Below are 22,796 nucleotides of genomic sequence, written 5' to 3'. Positions count from 1 at the left end.
TCTTCATGGCAACCGCACTTTCAGTCACTCGTTCAAACTTCCGGCAGTGCAAAGACACCGCTTTTTGTCGCCGAGCTAACGACGTTGCACTTGCTCAGAAATTTATAGTTGGTCCCAAAATAGACCAAACTAAAACGTCCGTCACTTTACACGTCACCAACGCAAAAGACGTTTCCAAATTTGACCTCCGCATTGCTGGTCTTAAATATGGTATTTTCCGCATGTCTATGCGCCACACCGAAGGTGGTGTGATGTTCACTCGTTATGAACCCGAGATTGGACTTTCTGTGACTGAATCTGGTCTTGAGGAAGTTTCCATCAAAGTCATTGACTCTTCCAATTCCATTGCCCTTGAGAACGTTTATTCCGACGACTCACTCTCATCTCACGATCACGTCAGTCGTCTTGAAATCATGAAAAAGACGCTTGACGCGAAGTTGACTCTTGACGGTTCCTTGATTTTAGAGATTCCCGGTGACAAGTTGAGATTTGAGACGGGCGGAAAGGGCGTTGACGGTGAAGGGGAGGAGACATATAAAAGCTTCACCGACAAAAAGCCTCATGGCCCTTCACTTGTATCGATCACATACAAGTTCCCGAATTCTCGGCACTTGTACGGGATTCCCGATCATGCGACCAACGTATTGTTGAAGAACACGGACTCCACCGGATACAATGAGCCTTACCGGTTATACAACACTGACGTTTTTGAGTTTGAGGTTGATACTGAAATGACTTTATATGGGACTGTCCCTATTATATACTCATTAGGAAGTAATACGGGAGCTGTCTTCCATAATAACCCAACGGAAACATTTGTGAACGTCGTCAACCAAGAGACTCGATTTGTTTCCGAAAGTGGAATTTTGGACGAATATTTGTTACCCGGACCAACTCCTATGCAACAAGAAAAACAGTTTTTGCACTTGACTGGCGTCTCACCACTTGTACCAAAATACTCGTTGGCATACCATCAGTGCCGATGGAACTATATGAGTCAAAACGAGGCGGAAGAAGTCATTGAAAAGATGGATGAGGCAAACATCCCATTTGACGTGTTATGGCTGGACATTGAACACACCGACGATAAGAAATACTTCACGTGGAAGAAATCGCAATTTCCGGATCCAGCGAAGTTGATTGATGATTTGAAAAAGACGGAGAGAAGACTTGTCACGATTGTGGACCCACACATCAAAACAACATCGTCGTATTACGTCTATAAAGAAGCACAAGATCAGAAATTCTTGATCAAGAAAAGCGATGGAAATAGCGAATATAACGGGTGGTGTTGGTGTGGGAATGCCGCGTATGTCGATTTCATTAATCCAAAGGCTAGAGACTGGTGGGCGACACTCTACGACTTTTCGAAGTATCAGTACTCTTCCCCTTACTTGATGATTTGGATTGACATGAACGAGCCCAGTGTGTTTAACGGACCGGAAACAACGATGCAGAAGGACAATATTCACCAAGACGGAGAGAACACATTTGAACACCGTGACGTCCATAACATATACGGGCTGTCGTATCAAGCAGCAACGTATAAAGGGTTGCTTGAGAGAACTAAAAACGTCGATCGACCATTTGTGTTGTCAAGAAGCTTCTTTGCAGGAAGTCAGAAATTTGGCGCTGTATGGACTGGAGACACGGATTCGACATGGGAGCACTTGAAAATGTCTGTGTATATGACACTGAACTTGAACTTGGTTGGTATTATTCAGAGTGGTGGAGATGTTGGAGGGTTTTTCCGAAATCCTGATGAAGAGTTATTGGTGAGATGGTACCAAGTTGGAGCGTTCTACCCATTCTTTAGAGCACACGCGCACTTGGACACAAAACGAAGAGAGCCATACTTGTATGAGGGCGAAACACGAAGAAGATTAAAAGAATCGATTGAAAGGAGGTACGAATTAATCGACTTCTATTATAGAGAGTATTACCTCTCGAGAACAGAAAAGACCGCTTTGATGAGACCACTTTTTTATAATTACCCGGAAGACCAAAACTGTGACCAGGTTGAAGACGAATTTATGATTGGAAAGGATTTATTGGTTGTCGGGGTTGTCCAGAGCGGGGCAAGTAGTGTCAAGAGATACTTGCCACAAGGAATATGGTATGACTACAAGACTTATGAAGTTTCAAAAAGCGGATTTGTCGATCAAAAAGTCGACATGGACGGCATTCCAGTATTTGTCAGAGGAGGTGCTGCAATTCCAATCAAAGAGAGGAGAAGACGATCTAGCGAGTTGATGAAACACGACCCAACCACATTAGTGTTTTATGCGGATGAAAGCGGAAAGGCTGAGGGTGTTTTGTATAATGACGATGGATTAACCTTTAAAGAAAATCACATAAAAAGTGTTATTCGAATGGACAAAAATGGAATTAAATGTGAAGTTGTAGAAAACGTTGGGGGCGATCAAATCACGAACAACCTCGATGTCATTAAAATTGTCGTTGTTGGTGCGAAGCAGCCACAAGGTCTTAGAGAAGGAAAAAGAAAATTGTTCTTCGACGAATACAGAACTCAACAAATGAACGGGAACGGTTTTGTGATAAGAAAACCTGAGGTGAACATTGGAAAGGAGTGGACCATTAAATTTGAAGAGAGAGAATTGTGAAGTTAATCAACTCTTTTATGAAAATAATTTGGTTCTTATTCTCTATTAATAAATTTAATAAAATTAAATAGCTTAAAATAATATAGTTAATGATTAGAAATTAAATAGTTAATTGATTCTATTTGAAATAGTGATATTTTTATTTTTTTGTAATATTATCCAAATCTTTATATTTTTCATATTTTTACTATAATTGTATAATATGTTTCCAAAAAATTGAAACAATTTAACAATTATTATATTAATTATAATTATGGTTTTTTTTTCAAAAGTTTATTTTTGAAATTCTTATGAATTAATCTAAAAATAAAAAAAATAGTTGTTGAAAATACGAACTAAACCGAAAACTATTATAAAATAAAACAATAATTCCATTTCAAAGTTAGAACATTTTTCATCTAATTTTTTTAATGAAAAACAAACATATTATTTTATGTAATAATTATTTTTATCAAAAAAACAAACTTTAGTAAAAATGAAAATTAGAAACGATGCACCAAAACAACACTAAAACGCCGAGTTCCTGAACCAAATATTTTCCTATGAAATTGGTTTCATCATTCTTTGTAAAAAACTCGATAATCAATCAGCCAAATTACCGTTACTATGAGCCGTTATTTTATCCCATCAAAATCTCCCCCGATCACTTTGGAACGAATTGACGTCATTTACCCGAAACAGAATTATACACAACTCCAACAACTCGAAACGAACTCCCCATCGATTCCTAAACCACGGGCTGTGCCTAAGAAACGTGAGGGTGGGCTGTTTTTAAAAGCAACATCAAAAGACGATTTAATTAAGTCGAGAGGGGATCGAGATGCGATATTCTATAAAACGCCACCAGAAAGAGTAGCAGTGCAACACTCTTATTGTTCTCCAATTGCTTCCCCAAATTCCGTGCCATTCCACCAAAAACAATCTGGGAGAATCACAAAATCTCACAAAAGCGAACAGTTTGAAAAACTCGAAGAAATCAACGAAAACATCATCGAAAAAGCAGAGTCATGCGAAGTTTCAAAATTCAATGACAAACCAGAAAATGTTATTAATTTGGCACAACCGCCTCCAAAGTTCTTCTCAAAACAAAAAAGAGCCGTCAACACACAACTCCCTTTACCTTTGGTTGCTCCAGCTATCAATCCAAAGGAACAAAATTTCGCTCATACAAGAACCCCTGGCGGTTCAGCTATTTTAACCGGAGAAACAAAGCAACAAATCATGTTTTACTCCCAACGGAAATTACACCGAATTGCAGATAACTTGGTCCTCGACAAAAAAAGAAAATACATCACTTTGAAAGCTAAGGAAGGTAACTCAATTCTCAAAACACCAGCACTGTCTTATCAACAAAACTTCGCCGATGAACAAAAGGAGGAACCACTCTTTGTACCACCAAAAACACTCCAACCACTTTCGCAAATGAATTTCTTGAAAGTCGGCGTGTCAATGGTGACAACACCCCATGGTATATACTTCATGGAACACTGAATGTCCTACACTTGTTAAATCAATTATTTTATTGTCGACTCGATGCGAATCTAGTAATGGCTCAGTCTGTCTTCTTTTGGATGGAAATGACACCACCTTGTTCAATAACATCTTCATCGTTTGAAAGCATTCTCTCGGTCTCGTATTTGTAGCGGTAATCCCCATCACCCTGTTTCGCAAATAATAACGGGACAAACTTCTCCCCAAAACTCGGGTTCTCCGTTCGTTCGATCCTTTGCCACTCCTCAACTTCATACTTCTTGTCCGCAGCATCCTTTCCATCCCCCTTAATAACAGCTTTCGTTAGGTCTTCCCACACCTTTTGAGACTCTCTCCCCCACAAACTCTCTTTTGGAACTTCAAACCGCTTCGGAGCGTCGGTGTCAAGTTTTGCAATTTCGAAGAAAACATCGTTGTTAATAGTGACGGACTCAAAATAATTTCCTGCTATTGTGTCAATGATCTTGTCACCATCTTTAATTTGCCCGTTAACTTTGTGGTAATTTGAACTCGACCACATAGACGTCGTCAGAAAATTCAAGTCAGCCCAGAAGGGCGTTTTGTTTGACTTGATCTGGACGTTGCCACCCATCTCCATGATGAATGGCCCGATGAAAAACCCAGAAGCTTTTGTAGGAGGAAATACCCAAGTGTACTCCTCGTCGTATTTTAATAACTTTATTTTTTGTGTTCCATTTAAATTAGCCCAAGCGGACACTCCATAAAAGGAAACAGAGAATGAAACAGTGCCAGAGCTGCTCCATCCATCTTGCGGATTTGTGAGGTAAAAAGAAGATATGGGTGGGTGGTGAGACACTTGTTCTGAGACGTAGAACGTCTTTGCGCTCGTCTTAGGGTCAGCCCACATACACCTGAAGACTTCTCCTAATATGGGATTGTACGGCTTTCTCACCAACTTCATTGCATTGGAAAAGCCAGTAAGGTACCACAACGTGATCAATTTCATTCTTTTATACGGGTCGTCCTCATTGGCCGCTTGGGATAAGTAAGTCCAGTGCTTGAAGTAGTCTGTGAAGGACTCAAGAAAGGATCTGGCCTGTGTAATGCATACAGGGAAGGGGATACGAGTCAAGTCAACTCCTGGAGATAAGCCTTTCACAAATTCCCAAATGATATTGTTGTTCCATAAGTCTTGAGCAAGAGGTTCAGCAATCACCTCTTTATAAGGAGTTGGTGCGTTCTGTGTTTTGAACTCGTGTGTCAAATTGTTCTTTGAAAACTTGCCTTTTATGGCCTGTTGTTCCGCAGTGAGTGGTTTTGACATCTTCTGATTTTTGGAGATTGAGAAGATGACAAAAATCAGTGAAAAAAGCCAAGTAACAACAACTTCAGGCTTCAACTGTTTTGAGCACAGTAGCATGAAATAGTTAAGGCTGTTTTTCTCCAAAAATTCGGGAGATTGCTAAGTGTCCTTTTATAATAAAAAGCCAGAACAGAATTCATCATCAATAATAGTCAGAAATGATGAAAACAAATCCAAACGCTGTCTACTCCGTAATAAAAAAGTGTTATTATGGCACTTTTCATAATAAAAATTCGGGTCTATTTTCTAAATATTGAAAAGTAACCGTTTTTTGGTTTTTGTGGTGATGTTTTCGTGTGAAATAAAGTGCTTTCATTTTGAAAGTACTTTATTTCGATGGATTGACTTTTTTCAAAAAATAAAAAAAATGAACATCTTTTTTTTGTAATTATAATTATAATTATAATTATAATTTAATTTAATTTAATTAATAACTTATTTAACAAAAAGTAGTTTTATTTATAATTAATTAACAATATTTTATAGTTTACAAAACTCAATTATTAACCTTACAATACTGTTACTGTTTTAAATAAAACATAATTTTTTTGAACTTAATATGATATACAAAATAAACTTAACTTGTGGCGACTCTTTTGAATTGTGAACAGTAAACAAACCAATCGCGCAAACAATAATTTATAGGTTTTCTTTTTTTCTTCAATTTTTGGAAATGTTTTAATTAAAACACTTACGGTATTGGCGTTTTCATTAACAAAACATTTTTTTTTTCCAAAAAAATGTTTTATAAAAGAAAAAAAAAAGAATCGTAAGGTTAAACAAGTAAAAAGCCAATCATCAAAAGAAACGCTAAACCTATACGGTCAACACCTTCTGTATTAACAAAACGTAAACAAACTCCACAATTCCACCTTTTTTGACAACCAGTATTGGTTCAACTAAAGCAAATAAAGCAATCGATAAACACATTGAATAAAGAGAAATAAAAAAACAAACAATAATAAGCAGTCGTGAAAAAAAAGATTGACGATGTTATAATAATTAAGGAAAATGCAGTTGTTACTTAAACGCGAGTAAATAATAAAAATATCAGTTTAATTGATCTGTTAAATATGTAAAAATCAGAGTTGATCTGTAAAAACTTAAAGTTTACGAGATGTCATAATTTGACAATTGTATCAAAAAGACGTTTTTAAAACCATATTTTTATTATTTTAAACTTAAATAATATTATCAATGATTGAATAATAAAAATAAATTTCATTTTAAATTCCTTTTGAACTTGTGTACTTTAATTAATCTTACAGGTCAGCCCAACTTAAATTGAAATTATCAGGAAATATTCAAAAAATAAATCAAACATAACACAAATTTTCAATCATTTTGAAGTGCCTTCGTTTTTATCAATGTTTAAGTTGCTTCTTCTTCCAGGAAAGGCAACGGGAACTACGCAAATTTGTTCTCCCAAAAACTCTCGTATTCTGAAGGCATACTCCCTACAGTAAAAAATTCTGACATCATAAGTACCCTCTTTTTCTTTTCCAATTGGCTTTTTTACGTAACCACACATGTGAAAGGCTGAGGTGTTGTTGTTGTTTACGCAGGCAATTTTGAACGATTGGATGATTTCAACGACTCTTTTTGTGACCATACAAACAGACAACTCTCTCAACTTAGCAGAATCTATTGCACCATCTTGATCCTTGAGTTCTAAAATTTCCATTTTTCTTCGCTTTGTAGCTTTCTTGACTTCATCTTCAACATCATCCTTTTGAGACATAACACCAACGGGGTACTTCATACCAACAAGTCGAGAAACTACCGAAGAACCCATTGCTCTCTATCAGTCAATAACAATAAAAGAAAAGTAAACATGTTAACAAGACTTATAACGGCTTTGAATAATAATATTATTTCAGTAATTTCTCTAATAATAAAAAACAAACTTTTTGAACGCCAAATATGACGACGTCCAGTGGCTGAGACAAGTGGCTACTGTGTGGGCACAATAATAATAAAGCCACTTTATTTTCGAACAGCCACTTTCTAGCACTGTCTTTAATGTGGCTAACACAGTTGTCTTGTATTAAAACCGCCCATTCTTGTGGGCAATTTTTTCTTCTTAATTACAGTTCTGGTTTAAGACATCTTTCAAGCCACAATGTGTATATGTCTTCCGTAATGAAGGATTTGCGTTGATATGCAATTTCAACATCATCTCTGTCTATGTATCTGTCGATTTCATTTTTCATTGTCAAGTTTGATAGTATGATCATTGGTTTCAGCGTGGTGTTGTTGGCAAATATTCCTGCAATCAGTGTTATGCGTTTTTGAGAGCGATCAACAGAGTAAGAGTTGGTGTAGTCATAGTTGTCGTCAACATAAAAGTTGCTCCTTTTTGAGTCCACAAATGGACAATAACCACTTTCGTCCATGTTGATAAGGAGGGAGGGTTTAACTCCGTTCAAGTGGACAACTCTTTCGCCGGCATATTGTTTGTCATTGTTCAACAAATCAGCTGCTCTAGTTTCATAGCTTCTTAACTCATCTTTACTCAGCTCAGCTCTCTCTTTATCCATTGGTTTTGCAATCTTCTTAATTAAACCCTCCCTTCTCAAACTGTTTGCGATGGTTCTTTTTGATACTTTCTTCCCAACAACTCCTTCTACAACATTTCCCATCTCTTTAGTGGTGATTGGTTTGGTGGTGTTTTGTCTTTCTCGAATTGTTTCCAACAACAACGGCATCCTCGATTGATTAATTTCTCGTTTTCTTCCAGACTTCCCTTCGACATCGTCATACAAGTTGTTGAGGCGGGCCGTCGAGGGTGAGACACCCAACACTTTGGCTTTCGTTTCAATTGAACCCTTTTCAAGCCATTTTTCACTTCTCAACAATTTCATTTGTTGTTGGAGTGTTAGACATTCCATGATTTCTGTTGCATGGGTTTCACAGAAATCTAATAAATCACAGCCACGACCTGATTTGGTACTGTGGCGCAACACGCTCAAATCCAATTTTTTTAAAGCGGGTTTTCGCTGTGGTTTGGACATGATTATTGAGTTCTGAAACCAGCTGTATTTATTAATTTTATTATAATTAATGGTTAATTTTATTAATAATTATAATTTGAAGTGTTTCGAAAAATTGTCTTTATTCTTTCCCAACAATTTGACATCTAATCGCAATATATTTTTATACTTATTGGGTGATTTCCTGTTTTTTTATGTAACAATTGACTCTTTATTTTCTATTTTTCATGTTATCAAGAAAATAAATTTAAAAAACGATTGTGTGACCATAACTTTGATACTCATGATTGTGTATAGTTTGCTTCCAATACAAATGTCGTTTGTAATAAAGAGGAGTACTCAAATTTAACAATAATATAATTTTTCAATTTCATTTCTTATTTTACTCAAAAAATGAAAGGGGGTGAAAAAAAGCACTTTCATTTTCTTTTTTTGATAAACAACAATGATTATGTATGATGTCATATCTATAATGTTCAATAAACAGCTCTTAATGTTATACAATTGACAACCAATTGTAATACTGTCAATTATCGTTTTTATGATTATCCTTGTTTGTGTTCTATTTTTCGAACATGGTGAAAAAAAAGCACTTTCATTTTTTCAGAAACTATATTAACTATATTGAACTATACTTGTTTTTCGAATTACAAAAAAACAATTTTCGATTCAAAATTGAAAATGTTATACATTTTATATAATCAACACACAAAAATGTTGAGATTGAGAAGAAAACAATTCGTTTTAAAAATACACTCCTTTGCATATATATAGAGTCATTTGCTAAACGTTGTCTGGTCTGTAACGTTGTCTGCCGATTTTTAGACCATTATAAATGGAATATTTCGGGAATTTTTTTGAAAAACCCCAAAATCATTGTTTCAATATTTTTCCCGGTTTTTTTTCATTTTTACCTAATTCCCGTTTTTTTTAAAACAAAAATCAATTATTTTTTGTCAAAAAGACAACTTTTGGGGAACAGACAACATTTATCGACTGACTCTAGTTTTATTTTCTCAAAAACATATTTTCAATATTATTTCAATGTTGCGAAGAAATTTGTAACTTTTCTAGAAATACAAAAATAAACCGAACCTTTATTCAATCAACAACCATTTTTACTCAACAACCTTTTTTACCATGACTATACTTTATTTTTCGAAAAACTATATGTGTTGAAGTTTTTGCCTTTGCAAGAACTTCAACTTTTTCAGCCGTAGTCTCAGTTTTCAACTCGACTAAATGAGTAAGTTGTTTATATCTCTGGTCTGCAACACAAATGCTGTATTTTGGACACATCGCCATCTTTCTTGAGATAACACCATTGTATTGAATAACATGTGGTGACAACACTACAGCACATCGACCATATGAAAGATGAAAAGCGGCTCCTATTTTGTGAACCATTGAGTGAACAACCCCAAGGAAAAAGCCATGCCATTAATAGTAGCTGCATTGTGCATCTTCTCTCGTGCAACCAAAACCCCGTTGAATGACTCGAAATAGTCGTCGAAGACTAATTTTACTACTGTTTTTTAGCAAGACCGTCTGTGTATTTATTGACTATAACTGAGACATAAGCTACAACAACAGGAACTAAAACATTGATACCACAGTCTGCTCGAGCTTTCTTTGATTATGAGACACAGAACATTGGGTTGATGATAGTAACTGATGGAATCAATGAATAAATTTGCAAGTGGACACTTCTTGCCAGTCTCAGTGTTTTTAATGACAGCAAGTGGAGTGACTTCAGATGCTATGCCAGTAGTCAAAGAACTCATGAAATTAATTTGTGAGAAGTACAAGAAGGATAACAAAAGTTACACTGAAGAATTTAGATTTGGTAAGACCAAGATTTTCTTCAAGGTTGGTGTTCTTGCTGAGATTGAAGAGAGAAGAAGAGTCGATGAGGAACTTGCAGCCAAGTACAAAGAAATTGAAGCCCTCAAGAAGAAACTTGCTGAAGAAATTGCAAAGAGAGAAGCCGCTGAGAAAGCACTTTCTGAGATGAAAATCAAGAACGTCGACTTGGAAACTTTAGTTTGAAAACTTAAAGAAGACATCGAGTCAAAGAAGATATCACTTGATGAGGCTGAAGTCACAAGAAGACCAAGAACACATTGAAGAATACCAAGGCGATGTTAAGAGAGGAAAGGAACACTTGAGCAAGTTAACCACTGAGTACAAGAAACTTGAAGCTGATAATCAAAGATTTCAAAATGAAATTACTGAGCACAAAGCGACTATTGCTAAGAAGGATAGTGTCATCACCGAGTAGAACAAAGACATTGAAGATAAGGAAGGCGAAATTTCTGACTTGAAGAAAAAGCTTGAAGCTAAAGAAGACAATTCAAAATATCTCGAGACACAATTACACGAAAAGAAAGACGACATTGCTGATTTGGAGAAACAAGTCAAGAAGTTGCAAAACACCATTTCTGATGTCAACGCACAGAACGAAGACACTGGCGCTGTTTTGAATGATACTAAAGACGATCTTGCCAATACTAAAAATGATTTGAAAAAGACTCAATTTGCTCTAGATGATACCGAGAAGAAACTCGACCAACAAGTTATTCAAAACAAAAAGGTTTCAGACGAGAGAGATGGGTATAACCAACAATTGCAAGCAGGGAAGACCAAGACTGCTGCTTTGACTTCGGCCAAGAATGCAAGTGACAAGAAGATTTTTGCTTTGAACTCGGAGAAAGACGAATTAGAAGATAAGAACAGAAAAACTTGATTCTTCCAATAAAGATGCTCAGAGAAAAATTGCTGAGTTGACAAAGAGAATTGAAAACGAACTGAATGATTCTGATATGTTGAAAGCACAGAAGGCCGACTACGAAGCTTAAATCCAAGTGTTGAAGGATGATATGGAGAAGACTGAAAAAATTTGGCTGGTTCTTAATCGAATATGCTTTAAAAAGACGTTAAAATTAACAACTTGAACGAACACCTTGCCTGAACTTCTGATAACAAAGACAAGCTTGAGGCTGATGCTGAAAACACGAATAGAAAGAAAGATGCTCAAGAAAAGCAATTGTCTCAATTGAAGGCTGACAATGACAATTTGACTAAGGCCAAATCAGTTGTTGATGCCAAATTGGAAGACGCTGAAAGAGAAAAAGCTGCTCTTAATGAAGAAGTTGAAGCCGTAATTGAGAAGTTGAGAATTACTAAGAACGACTTGGGAAGAACCAAAGCCGAACTTGACCAACTCCAACAGAATTTTGACTATTTCAAGAAGAATGCCGACACCGATGTTGCTGATAAGAAAAAACTCAATGGAACTGTTAATAATAGCAATAACAAGATTGAGGAATTGAGTGCCAAAGTCGACAAATTTACTCACAAGAACAAGAAGTTGCTGAAGCCAACGAAGAGCTTGAAACAGTCAAGAAAGACAAATTTGCAAAAGAAATAGAAGCGAAGAAGTTGAAAACGGAAAACGACGAAATTAAAGAGAACATGAAGAACTTGGCTTATGACAAAGACCAACTTTCTTCAGAAAAGAAGAAGCTTCAATACGAATATGACCAATTCATTAACTTGGTGTTTGGACACGAAGACGAGACCAACAATTTGAATGGTTCAATCAAAAAGTTACAAAGAGACTTAGAAGCAAACAACACTGAGTTGAGAGACAGAACAACAAAGAGTGTTAGAACTGAACTTGATCAAGAAAAGAAAGACCACACTGAAACTTAATTGATTAAAGGAAAGTATGAAAAGGATATCGCTGAAATCACATTCAGAGCTGTAACCTTTGAGAAGAAAGTCCAGATGGCTGAACAAGAGAATGTTGAGACTGTGAGAGACTATAAAACCGCTTCTGAAGAATAAATGAGAACAAAAACTGAACTCGACGAAAAACAAGACAAATGTGACAAACTTGAAGACAATATGTCTGAGATGAAGAATGAATTGAGGCAACATTTAAAAACAGTTGAAAAACACTTATGAAAATAAATTAACTAAATTGAATAAACAACTTGATCTTGAAAGAATTATTGCTCAACAGGCTAAAGCATAGAAGAAGAGCAATGCAGACAAACTCAGAGAATCGGAACAGAAAAGAAAGAAGCACAAAACGCGGCTGCTAAGACTAATAAACTAGCTAAACAGTATGACAGAAAGGTCGAAGAAGCTGAGAGATAGCTTGCAGAATTCGAACAGAAAGAATCTACTTTCAACATGATTGTTAATTATTTATTTATTATTCCAAGTCTTGTCATATTGGTAACTGTATGTGTGAATATCAAAAAACTACATTTTTAAATTGAAATACAATTGTTTAAATATGAATATTTTAAAAGAAATACAATTATTTTTTTGTTTACCAAATAATTTTTTTTGTAATCACTTTTTTTAACTTAAAAAATAATTAATTAATTCTTTTTTATATTTTTAATTATTTGACACGCATTTCAAACCTTTTGTTACAAGTTCTTAATTATTTTACGTATGTTTTTGACTTTAAATAATTATTGTCAGCCCAAGCATTTTGATGGATCTTCAAGGTTGCCTTAAATACTTATCTTTTTTATGGAACTAAACTATAATAAAACGATAGTTAGTGAAAATATTAACGTTTTTTAAATAGTATCATATTTTACTATTATATTTAGTAAAATTAACCATTAATATAGTACACACTTAATAGTATAGAATTAATAAGAATAGTAATTGTAAATAACTATACCGATTTTGCTATTATATATTAGGGGAAATATAAGGGGATATAAGGGGATATAAGGGGATTATAGGATTTATAAAAATCATTTATTATTATTTATGTGTTATTTATGTTAAACTTTTTAATAGCAACATATAAATAAACAATATTTAGTTAAAAAATAAAAATTATCAAAAACAAATATTGAGTTTGCTTTTAGTCATATTGATAGTTAAATAATTATTTAGCAATTATAACAATATCTATGTATTTTCCCGCTTTTTTACTTTAAAAGTTAAAAAACTTTTAAGTTTATAATTTTGTGGTTTTAAGTTTAATTACATATTTTGAATAACTTTGGTTGAAATTAAAACCATTTTATGTTGGTTTGAATGATTTTATTTCTGATTAGAAAAAAATCATTCTGTATGAGGTAATGTTTTTGAATGAGATTTATAAAAAATTAAATATAAAAACAAATAAACTCTATTAACATACATGGAAAACGAGTTAACAGCACTCTCAGCACTCTGCACTAACGCAGCAAAGGCGGTGTCAGACCTCAACAAAATAAAAAAAGAAGACAACTTTGTTGACAACAAGTATTTTGGTATTGAACAACGCATTGAAAATGCAGAGGGATATTTCGACAGACTCGATGAGGTATTCGAGAGAAAGAAAAACATCACAACTTCACTCAACACCATTGTCACTGATTTGGATAACGCATCCAACAAAATCAAAAGTGAAATGGCTCTGTATTCAACACAGAGCGACAACAACATGTTGTATGAAATATTCAATCTCAGAATTGCACTTCTTGAGGAAAAGTGCCAAATGGATATTAAACAATCTAAAGACCAAACCTACATAATTGTCCAGGCTAAGAACAAAGCAGTCGATCAAATTATAAAATCAGAGAAATACATCAATGCGAAGAAACAACACGATGAAGAAGAAGAAAGAATAAAACAAGAACACATCACAATTCGAGAAGAAGCCAGTCTTGAGAAGTTGACAGGAAAGAAGATTGGAAGCGTTGTGTTTGACTCAGACAAAGACAACTGGTCAAAAGGCACTTCAGTGTTTGGTGAAAAAGTTATGAACAAAAGCAATTTGTGCTTCTTGATAGAAGACACAAATCACAACAAGTTTGGTGGCGTGTACACTGGAAATATCAATGCTGTTAACAAATGGCTCAACAGTGGCAGTTCTTACATCTTTTCACTTGTGAGAAAAAACACTTTGAAACCTAAAAAGTTTGGTAAAAGTGGAAAAAACACCGATTATGAATTTTATCTTTATTCTCAAGGCAGTTCAGATCTCTTTGGATTTGGTTATGATATAGGTGTGTACAAAAATGGCATTGATGGTAGTGATAGCAACCCATACACTTACACCGCCAAACACAACGAGTTGACTGATAACAAATTCACACCAAAGAGTGTTGTTGTCTTCCAACTTAACTGACTTTGTTGTCACTTTTTGTTTTTGTATCAAACTTTGCAACACGTTAACTCCAAATGTCATTTTTGTAATTTGCCACGTCACCACAACATGAATTAATGTACACAAGTTTTAACAAAATCTACCCTTTTTGAAGGGCCGGATAGAAAGAAAGAAAACGGTTTTACCCTTCAAACCTAACACTGGAACGAACACTTGATTAGGATATCTTCGATGTTTCTTTTTTTAGGCATCTCCTCTTTGTGTCTTGTATCTTCTGGAGATGGATTCACGACGCCGCAACTCGCCGGGTTCAACAAGTTTCGACAGTTGCGGCATATCTACTCTTTGTGTCCCGTTGTATCTTTCTGAAGTATATTAAATGGAAGTAGTTTGGTATTTTTATTTATTATGGGTTTTTTCAAACTACAAACTATAGTAAAATATATTAGAATCATATTAAAGTTAATATTTTCATCTAAAAACAAATAGCACAAATGTTAATATAGTTAATTATAATTTAATAGTTTGGTAACACAATTTATTTTTTAAAACAACGAACTAATGGCTATTAACTCACCTTGGCATAAAGTAACTCACTTTAACTATTTAAAATTAAATATTCGTCGTTTTACTATAAAAAAACTATACTCATCAAAAAAAACTATGTTTAGTATATCCATAGTTCAACAACTATATAAAGTTTGTAAAATTTATTTAAAAAATAAACCATAATTAACTATATTTATAATACTCGAAAAATAGAAAATAAAATAAATGGTAAAGAAAAAATTTATTTGGTACAAATAGTATCCAAAACAACAATATTAAAAATTTGACAAAATTTACATTTATCAATTCAAATTAAATCATTTTGAGTTGTTGTACAATTTTGTCATAAACTATTGGACAACAAATTTAATATATTTAATATATATATATATATGTGTTTATATTTTTATCCAAAATACTATTATGCCCAAACAGATACATATTATTTAATTTGGTGGAATCATTTTCGTTGTTAGTATGAAGTTACATATTTAAAAGTTTTAATGTTTTATTTAAAATGTATTATATTTTTCATAAAAGTGTGAAATAAACAGTAATTTTTTATGAATCTTTTTTATAAAATCGTCAACAAGCAATAATTAAATTTGTTTTTATTTTACTTTGATAATTGTTGTGATGTTAAAGAAATACAATGGTTTCATTTTGTGTGTTGTGAGATGAAAAAAATATTATGATAATTAAGTAAAAAAAACAATAAATAATACTTGTCTATAATTGTTAACATAAGTTGTTGTATTATATTTGTGAATAACGACGCAATGACTAAAATTAAAAAAAGTAATAAACTACGACAAATTCTTAAAGATTTTTCATTGAACGAACAAAATGTCACAATTATTAAACATAAGCTCCAATCAGAATTAAATTATCTGTTTCTTTATATTTTATCAAAAAAATATCAATAAAAAAAATTAACACAAATGTTTATTTTTATTTACACATTCAAAGGTTTTGTAATGCACCAACTTTGTTTTTTTCAATTAATTAAAAGGTATACAACTTAGAGACAACTTTAAATGTGTAAAACTATACATATGTTAATCGACTTCATTTTTTAAATCACATTTTTAATAATTAACGTAATTAAAATAATTTCATCATAGAAATTAATCAATACAACCCAATTTATTATTTTCATTGTTTGTGTTGTTGTTAAAATTTACATGATATTTTGGTTATAAACATTACTCAGCTGTTTAATGTTGTGTTCATCATATACTCTAATAAGTTATTATTCCGACATCTTAACATTTTACATTATTAAATTTTTATATATTAAGTTGTGTTTGTAGTAAAAGTGTACTTTATTGATAATGTGTCTTTGTTATTCGTAGTTTTATTGTATGTATTGTTGTAATGAATAAACAATTAAACCAGTTGTTTGGGTTATGACAAACGTATGTAATTGTTCTTGATGACGAAAAACATGTTTATCATTTTGGATTTATATTATTCAATGTTTTTACTTTAAAATATTGTTCGTTTAATTCAAATATCTTTTATTACAAAACTGATTTATTATTTATTGTATTTTTATTGATTGTTCAAATCAAAAATGATACATTTTTTAATAATGTAATATAATAAATTCAAATGTGTAACAACACATTCACTTCGTTGAATTTGTATGGCGATATCTTTCGTGTTGACAACGATATAATTATTGAACTCAAAGAGTATTTTTTTAAATCGATTAATCGATTTGTTTATATTTTTTTTCATTTATGAAAACTTTAATTTAATAACAAAAATAATTTAAGTAAGTCAAAATGTTATTTATTTTGTTATTTATTTTTGTTTTTTCATCACAATCCAGATATTAATTATTTTGATTAATGGCAAATTTGCCCAAATGGTCAAGTTTTTGATTGAGTGGATACTTATATAGTAATTTAAATTAAAACTATATTTTATTATTTTGAAGAAATTTTATTTTATTATTTAAAAAACCATTAAAATAGTAAATTATTTTTTAAGTGAGTTACTTTTATAAAAGTGAGTCAAAAGCGAAGTAGTGAGTCATTATTTGACAAGTGAGTTTTAAAAGTGAGAGGTGAGTTAATAGCCATAAGAAAAGATCAATAGACAATATCACATAATTAAAAAAATTACAATTGACAATATAATTAATTAACTATTTTAAATAAAATAAGTAAAAAGCACTGCTGACGCTATTAAGACCGGGCGTTTATTATAATTATTAGGGGCAGACCTTTTCCACACTTACTCCTTCTAAATAAAGAATTAATTTACTATTTTTTATATTTTTTTAATTATAATTATAGTAAATGGGCGTTTTAGAAGATATTAGGTCTGGTTCCCGAAATCAAAAAATGCAGAAAATTCACCTCGAGTTAGTGGAAACCGAGTGAGAAGAAGCATTGAAAAGAAGGCTCATAAAGACACATTCAAACAGTCTGTTTGTGCACCGTTTCACCCACTTTCCAAGTCCTCCCTTGGCGCGGATCCCCCCTGACCCCCCGCACCGCAAGCGGGGGGAACCACATCCGTATCCACACAGTACGGACAAGGAAAGTGGGCGACATGGGGACGCGCAAACAGTAGCTGAAAAGTGGACTCCCTTCAAAAAACACTCGCGGCAAATATTATATTTTGGTAAACGGTCTGAGGGTGGGAAAGGTCTGCCCCTAATTATAAATAAAATTTAGAATAACAAATTTGTTTTCAAGTAAAATATTCCTGTTTTTCCCGTTTTTTTTACTGTTTTTTTAACACAGAGCTAGTGGAAATTATTTCAAAAAAACTATAACGAATAATTTATTTATCATAATGTACTATAAATAAACAGTAATGAAAGTGTATTTTTGGATTTCAATTATCTCGTATATACAGATAGGCAACTGGACCTTAGTCCGGTAACTCGACATTAGTCCTTTTATTTTTAGTTTTGGAACATGTTTACTAAATTTTTAAGGTGTAATTTCGGGGTTTTACACACACAAAAAGAAAAAAAGTGATTTTTTGATACTGATTCTTAGTCTTCTTTTTTGCCGAATGTGAAAAAATGGGAAATAATCCTATTTTCCATAAAACAAAAACAAGAAGAGTTTGATCTAAAAACTAAAAAACCAAAAGAATGGATTATCTGAAAATGCCGAGACAGTACTCCTCAAGCCGTTTTACACTCTCCGGTGTTACTTGTTTGACTCTAGTCAACGTTGTGATTGATTGTGGCGCAGAAAGTTTAACCATTTCTTCTGGAGAGGGGTTGGCAGTTGTTAAACGCATAAACACACTTGCGGATTTGATGTCTACAAATACTTTGTTGTTTTTATTGTGGTTAACAACCACAAAGCCTGCGCGATGGAATGAAGACTCTATATTTTTTCTTGTTGCCTTTTCCTCGATGACTTTCATTACTTTAGTCAAATGTTCCGAAATTACACTTCCTCTTGCTGCTCTCTCATCCGAAGTTGCGCGTTTACTCAAGGGATCATCAAGTTGTTTTATCCATTACGCAACTAAGTTGTCTAGAGAAACTCCATTATTAATCAACACGTCTGCTGCAGTAGAAGAAGTGAAACCACTTCGAGTTGATTGTGAAATTGTTTGAATGGTACTAGTTGAACTTCTGAACAACGGTGTTGCAGATGTGCTTAATTTTTTGACTGCGCCGAAAAGACACAAATCGAGTGGCTGGACAATATGACTTGAATGAGGCTCGAAGAAATGAAAACAAATGAAGTTGTTGTAAAATATTTCTTTGAGCTCGTCACCAACGTGTGCGCTGAAGTTGTCCATAAGGATGACAACAACTTGAGTTGGTGGGTAGTTCAACGTTCTTCTTTTGTTAACAATAAAAGGAAGAACAACTTCATACATCCAAGTATTAAAAATCAGCTGGTTGACAAACCCCGTCTTTGAGTTGTACAAAGACAAATTTGGGTATTTAGCTAACACAGATTCATCAACAAAGATGTTTGGAATAACGGCTGCTGGGACGGAAAATTGTCCATCTGCTGAGATACATGCGATGATAGTGCTTCTTTTTGATGCTCTTGGTATACCAACCTTGACACCCTTTCCGGATTTGCTGAAGACGGAAACACTCTGTTTATCTGCCCACTCATTAAATCCCACTTCATCAATGTTGAACAATAGAGCGGATTCAATTCCATTGAAATTGTCTACAAATGTCAAATAATTATTCAATACATTTTTATAATTTGTTTGAATTCTTTCCATTTCTTCCGGTTTGGCTTGAACTACATCATAACCATGAAACTTTTTAACGTGTTTGATTATTCCCTTTCTTGTCAATTCGAACTTGTGATCAAAAGACTGACAAAGGGAATCAATCAATGTTGGAGTTACACTTAAACAACGTGAATCACAATAATCAAACAAAGAAGCAATTGCAGTATCCATTGTTTCGTTGATTTTACAAGAATGAATGGGTTCTGATACTTGTTGTTTTAAATGTGTTGATATTGCTCCTTTGGTAATACCAAATAATAGACCAAGTGTTTTATTGCTCATTTTATAACGAATCTTTAAATATCGTATTTGTTCCACTGCGCTCATTTTTTTTCAAATTCTTCATCTGTAGCAAACGCTGTAATGGTCTGAAGTGCTTGAATGTAAAAGGCATCTGTCACTTCCCCTTTTTATAGGACTGCACCACATTCAGCTTCATTTGCCGTCTTGATATTGCTGCTTTTCTTTTGGGTTTGTTGATTGGTGATTTGAAAGGTTTTACAACCTGGCCCGCCTCGACGATGTTTTTGATTTCTTCGAGAAAATTTCCTTGTTTTTCAAATTGCATTTTGTCTCTAAATTTTTAATTCAAAAAAATATTTAAATCATTATTTTTTAAAAATAGAAAAGTTTGAAAATTTATTAATTTTGTTGTTAAATGTGATAGAAAAAATAACTACAAAATAATAGTTTTAAGGGGCTAATGTTCAGTTGCCGGCTAATGTTGAATCGACAATCTGTAGTCATGGTAAAAAAGGTTGTTGAGTAAAAATGGTTGTTGATTGAATAAAGGTTCGGTTTATTTTTGTATTTCTAGAAAAGTTACACTTATAGTGTACTATTAATTGAAGTTGTTTTCCCTTCAAACAGAACGAAAAAGAACATATTATTCAAATCAAAACAAAAAAAATAAATAGAAAATGAAGGGAAAGAATATTTCTTCTCATTTGTAAACAATTTCAAAAAACAATAACAAAAAACAATAACAAAAAGATGATAAAAGTTTCAATTAGATAAATGCTCTAGTCAATGGCAAGAGTATTTTATGCTTTAACCTTACAATACTGTTACTGTTTTAAATAAAACATAATTTTTTTGAACTTAATATGATATACAAAATAAACTTAACTTGTGGCGACTCTTTTGAATTGTGAACAGTAAACAAACCAATCGCGCAAACAATAATTTATAGGTTTTCTTTTTTTCTTCAATTTTTGGAAATGTTTTAATTAAAACACTTACGGTATTGGCGTTTTCATTAACAAAACATTTTTTTTTTCCAAAAAAATGTTTTATAAAAGAAAAAAAAAGAATCGTAAGGTTAATCATATAAATTAAGATTTGTTTTCAATTGATTTATTTTTAATTTCAATCAGGCGTCTCCATTTTTTACTCGAAAATACCCACGTCATCAATTTTTTACCATTTAAATATATATTAAAAACTATTATTTAATAATATTTTTTCATTTTTAAAAACATAATTATTCTAAACCATAAAATAAGTGATCATAATTTTATTTATTCAAAAAAATACTTCGAATAACCAAAAAATATAAAACAATTAAAAAGCAGAAAAATTTAATTGTTACGATTTAATCATGTCCATATTTTGAAAAAGAATAAAAAATCAAATTTATTTTTTATTTATTTTTTACAATTTAAATTATCCACACGATTTTATCAATTTTATTTTTTTAATAATTATCTTGTGAATTATTTGCTCGACCGAATTCACATTTTGATATAACATATTTAAATCACGTCAAATATATACAAACGGTGTTAACTATTGAGCGGCACTTGCTCCAAATATATAACAAAAATCAACAAAAGAGTGTAACACATTGGTTAGACAATACACAACAATTAATATATTTGATGTTGTTTTGAATGTTTAATAATAACATCGATGTATTACAAAAAAGTTTAAAAATGAAAATAATAATTATGTGTGTGTTTCACAGACTCGACATATTTAATCCAAAAACAGGAAAAACACGATTAACAATATATTGTAAATATATAATAAATATGGTAGTAACAATAATGTATTTGGTGAATACCACACGTTTTTGGCAATAAAAGCTGTATTTAATAAAAATTAGTATATTAATATTTAAAATTTAGATATGCAACACAAAAATAATTGATTGATAAGCAGAAAAATACAAATCAATTAACTTTTAAAATAAAGTGTTTTCATATATTCACATAACAAAGTTATCAACTTGATTAAATGATTAAATATTTTAATAACACATATATGATATTTTTAATATAACTTTGATTGTTAAATAAAAATTACATTGAATAACAACCTTTAATGACATTGTTTTTTCAATTATTAATTATATTTTTTTAGTAATCTGTTTAATATTTTGTTGAAAAGAAAAACCAAATAAAAACAATTATTATTTATTTCGTTATGTAACTCCTTGGATATCCTCATTTTTCATGCAAAAACTATTTGTTTATAAATACTAATAAGTGAAATATTATATACAATTATTGTTCTTGACAATCATTTTATTATTTTTCATATTACAAGACACAACAGTAAACAGGTTTATTTGGATAACACCACAACACTTTCATTAAAGTCAAATAAAAGCACCCATTAAATGCCAATTTTCAATTATTTAATAACAATAGTTGGTGTATAAGGTTCAACTGTTTATTTCTACACTTTCATTTTGAAAACAGCTTAAAATAAAACTTGACAAGTTTCAAGTGTGTAAATATATAACACCAAACAGAAAGCTTAAATGAAAATCGAAAAAATATCATAAGTTTCAACAATTTTGGGTTCTGACTTGTGGCTCACACACATGCACATTAAATATTAAATCGATTTCCCTGTCGTCGTAAAGTTAACAATAAAAAAATACACATTTTTATTAAAATTACATTTCATTTTTTTATTGTTTGAGTTTATCATTGTAATAAGTAACATGAAACAACATGTGGTACATCCACAACATGTCATTATAATTACAATTTATAAATAAAAAAAAATAAAATGTTAAATACACTTAACACACTCTGAGTTTTTTATATATATATTAAATTGACATTGATATTATAATATATTAACAGTAAAAGTGGGTCTGACAATCATCGTTTATATATAATATGTATTAATTGATGATTTTAATTATGTTTGTTGTTTGTAGTGGATTGCTTTTTGTATTAAAAATTAAACAATTCAATTCAAAAAAGTTTATTATTCCCAATTTAAAAACATTTTAGTTTATTATAACTTTTTACCAAAAATTATTTTTGCCAAATTGAAAATTTAAATTCCAATTAAGGAATAACTTAACCAAATTATACCAAAAACTATTTTATTCGACAACTATTTTTTTCTTGCTAAAAATTTACTAATAATACCAGTTTGATCTCTAAATACTGTAAAGAAAAAATTGGAGACGCCTGATTTCAATT

General features: G+C 32.0%; 7 protein-coding genes across 7 annotated transcripts; 5 read left to right on the top strand and 2 right to left on the bottom strand.

Moving 5' to 3' along the window:
• Positions 1–5: 5 nt before the first annotated feature.
• On the top strand, positions 6–2,624 carry EIN_176820 (neutral alpha-glucosidase AB precursor, putative; the record flags this gene model as incomplete). Its single annotated transcript, XM_004260578.1, has 1 exon — positions 6–2,624. One exon carries the CDS (start codon positions 6–8, stop codon positions 2,622–2,624), a length of 2,619 nt encoding a protein of 872 aa, XP_004260626.1.
• Positions 2,625–3,230: 606 nt separating this feature from the next.
• On the top strand, positions 3,231–4,115 carry EIN_176810 (hypothetical protein; the record flags this gene model as incomplete). The annotated part of the gene is made up of 1 exon (XM_004260577.1): positions 3,231–4,115. One exon carries the CDS (start codon positions 3,231–3,233, stop codon positions 4,113–4,115), a length of 885 nt encoding a protein of 294 aa, XP_004260625.1.
• A 61-nt stretch (positions 4,116–4,176) lies between these two features.
• Positions 4,177–5,400, bottom strand: EIN_176800 (oxysterol-binding protein, putative; the record flags this gene model as incomplete). The annotated part of the gene is made up of 1 exon (XM_004260576.1): positions 4,177–5,400. One exon carries the CDS (start codon positions 5,398–5,400, stop codon positions 4,177–4,179), a length of 1,224 nt encoding a protein of 407 aa, XP_004260624.1.
• Positions 5,401–6,778: 1,378 nt separating this feature from the next.
• Positions 6,779–7,234, bottom strand: EIN_176790 (hypothetical protein; the record flags this gene model as incomplete). Its single annotated transcript, XM_004260575.1, has 2 exons — positions 6,779–6,949; positions 7,058–7,234. 2 exons carry the CDS (start codon positions 7,232–7,234, stop codon positions 6,779–6,781), a joined length of 348 nt encoding a protein of 115 aa, XP_004260623.1.
• A 3,287-nt stretch (positions 7,235–10,521) lies between these two features.
• On the top strand, positions 10,522–11,178 carry EIN_176780 (hypothetical protein; the record flags this gene model as incomplete). Its single annotated transcript, XM_004260574.1, has 2 exons — positions 10,522–10,575; positions 10,759–11,178. The coding sequence occupies 2 exons, from the start codon at positions 10,522–10,524 to the stop codon at positions 11,176–11,178; spliced, it is 474 nt and encodes a 157-aa protein (XP_004260622.1).
• A 133-nt stretch (positions 11,179–11,311) lies between these two features.
• On the top strand, positions 11,312–11,862 carry EIN_176770 (hypothetical protein; the record flags this gene model as incomplete). Its single annotated transcript, XM_004260573.1, has 2 exons — positions 11,312–11,338; positions 11,425–11,862. 2 exons carry the CDS (start codon positions 11,312–11,314, stop codon positions 11,860–11,862), a joined length of 465 nt encoding a protein of 154 aa, XP_004260621.1.
• A 44-nt stretch (positions 11,863–11,906) lies between these two features.
• Positions 11,907–12,281, top strand: EIN_176760 (hypothetical protein; the record flags this gene model as incomplete). The annotated part of the gene is made up of 2 exons (XM_004260572.1): positions 11,907–12,098; positions 12,162–12,281. 2 exons carry the CDS (start codon positions 11,907–11,909, stop codon positions 12,279–12,281), a joined length of 312 nt encoding a protein of 103 aa, XP_004260620.1.
• Between the last annotated feature and the right edge of the window lie 10,515 nt (positions 12,282–22,796).

The sequence above is a fragment of the Entamoeba invadens genome, assembly GCF_000330505.1.
Source record: "Entamoeba invadens IP1 unplaced genomic scaffold scaff_1105074725183, whole genome shotgun sequence".
Taxonomy (NCBI): domain Eukaryota; phylum Evosea; order Mastigamoebida; family Endamoebidae; genus Entamoeba; species Entamoeba invadens.
The sequence above is the reverse complement of the archived record's forward strand: the minus strand, read 5'-3'. Positions and strand labels throughout refer to the sequence as shown.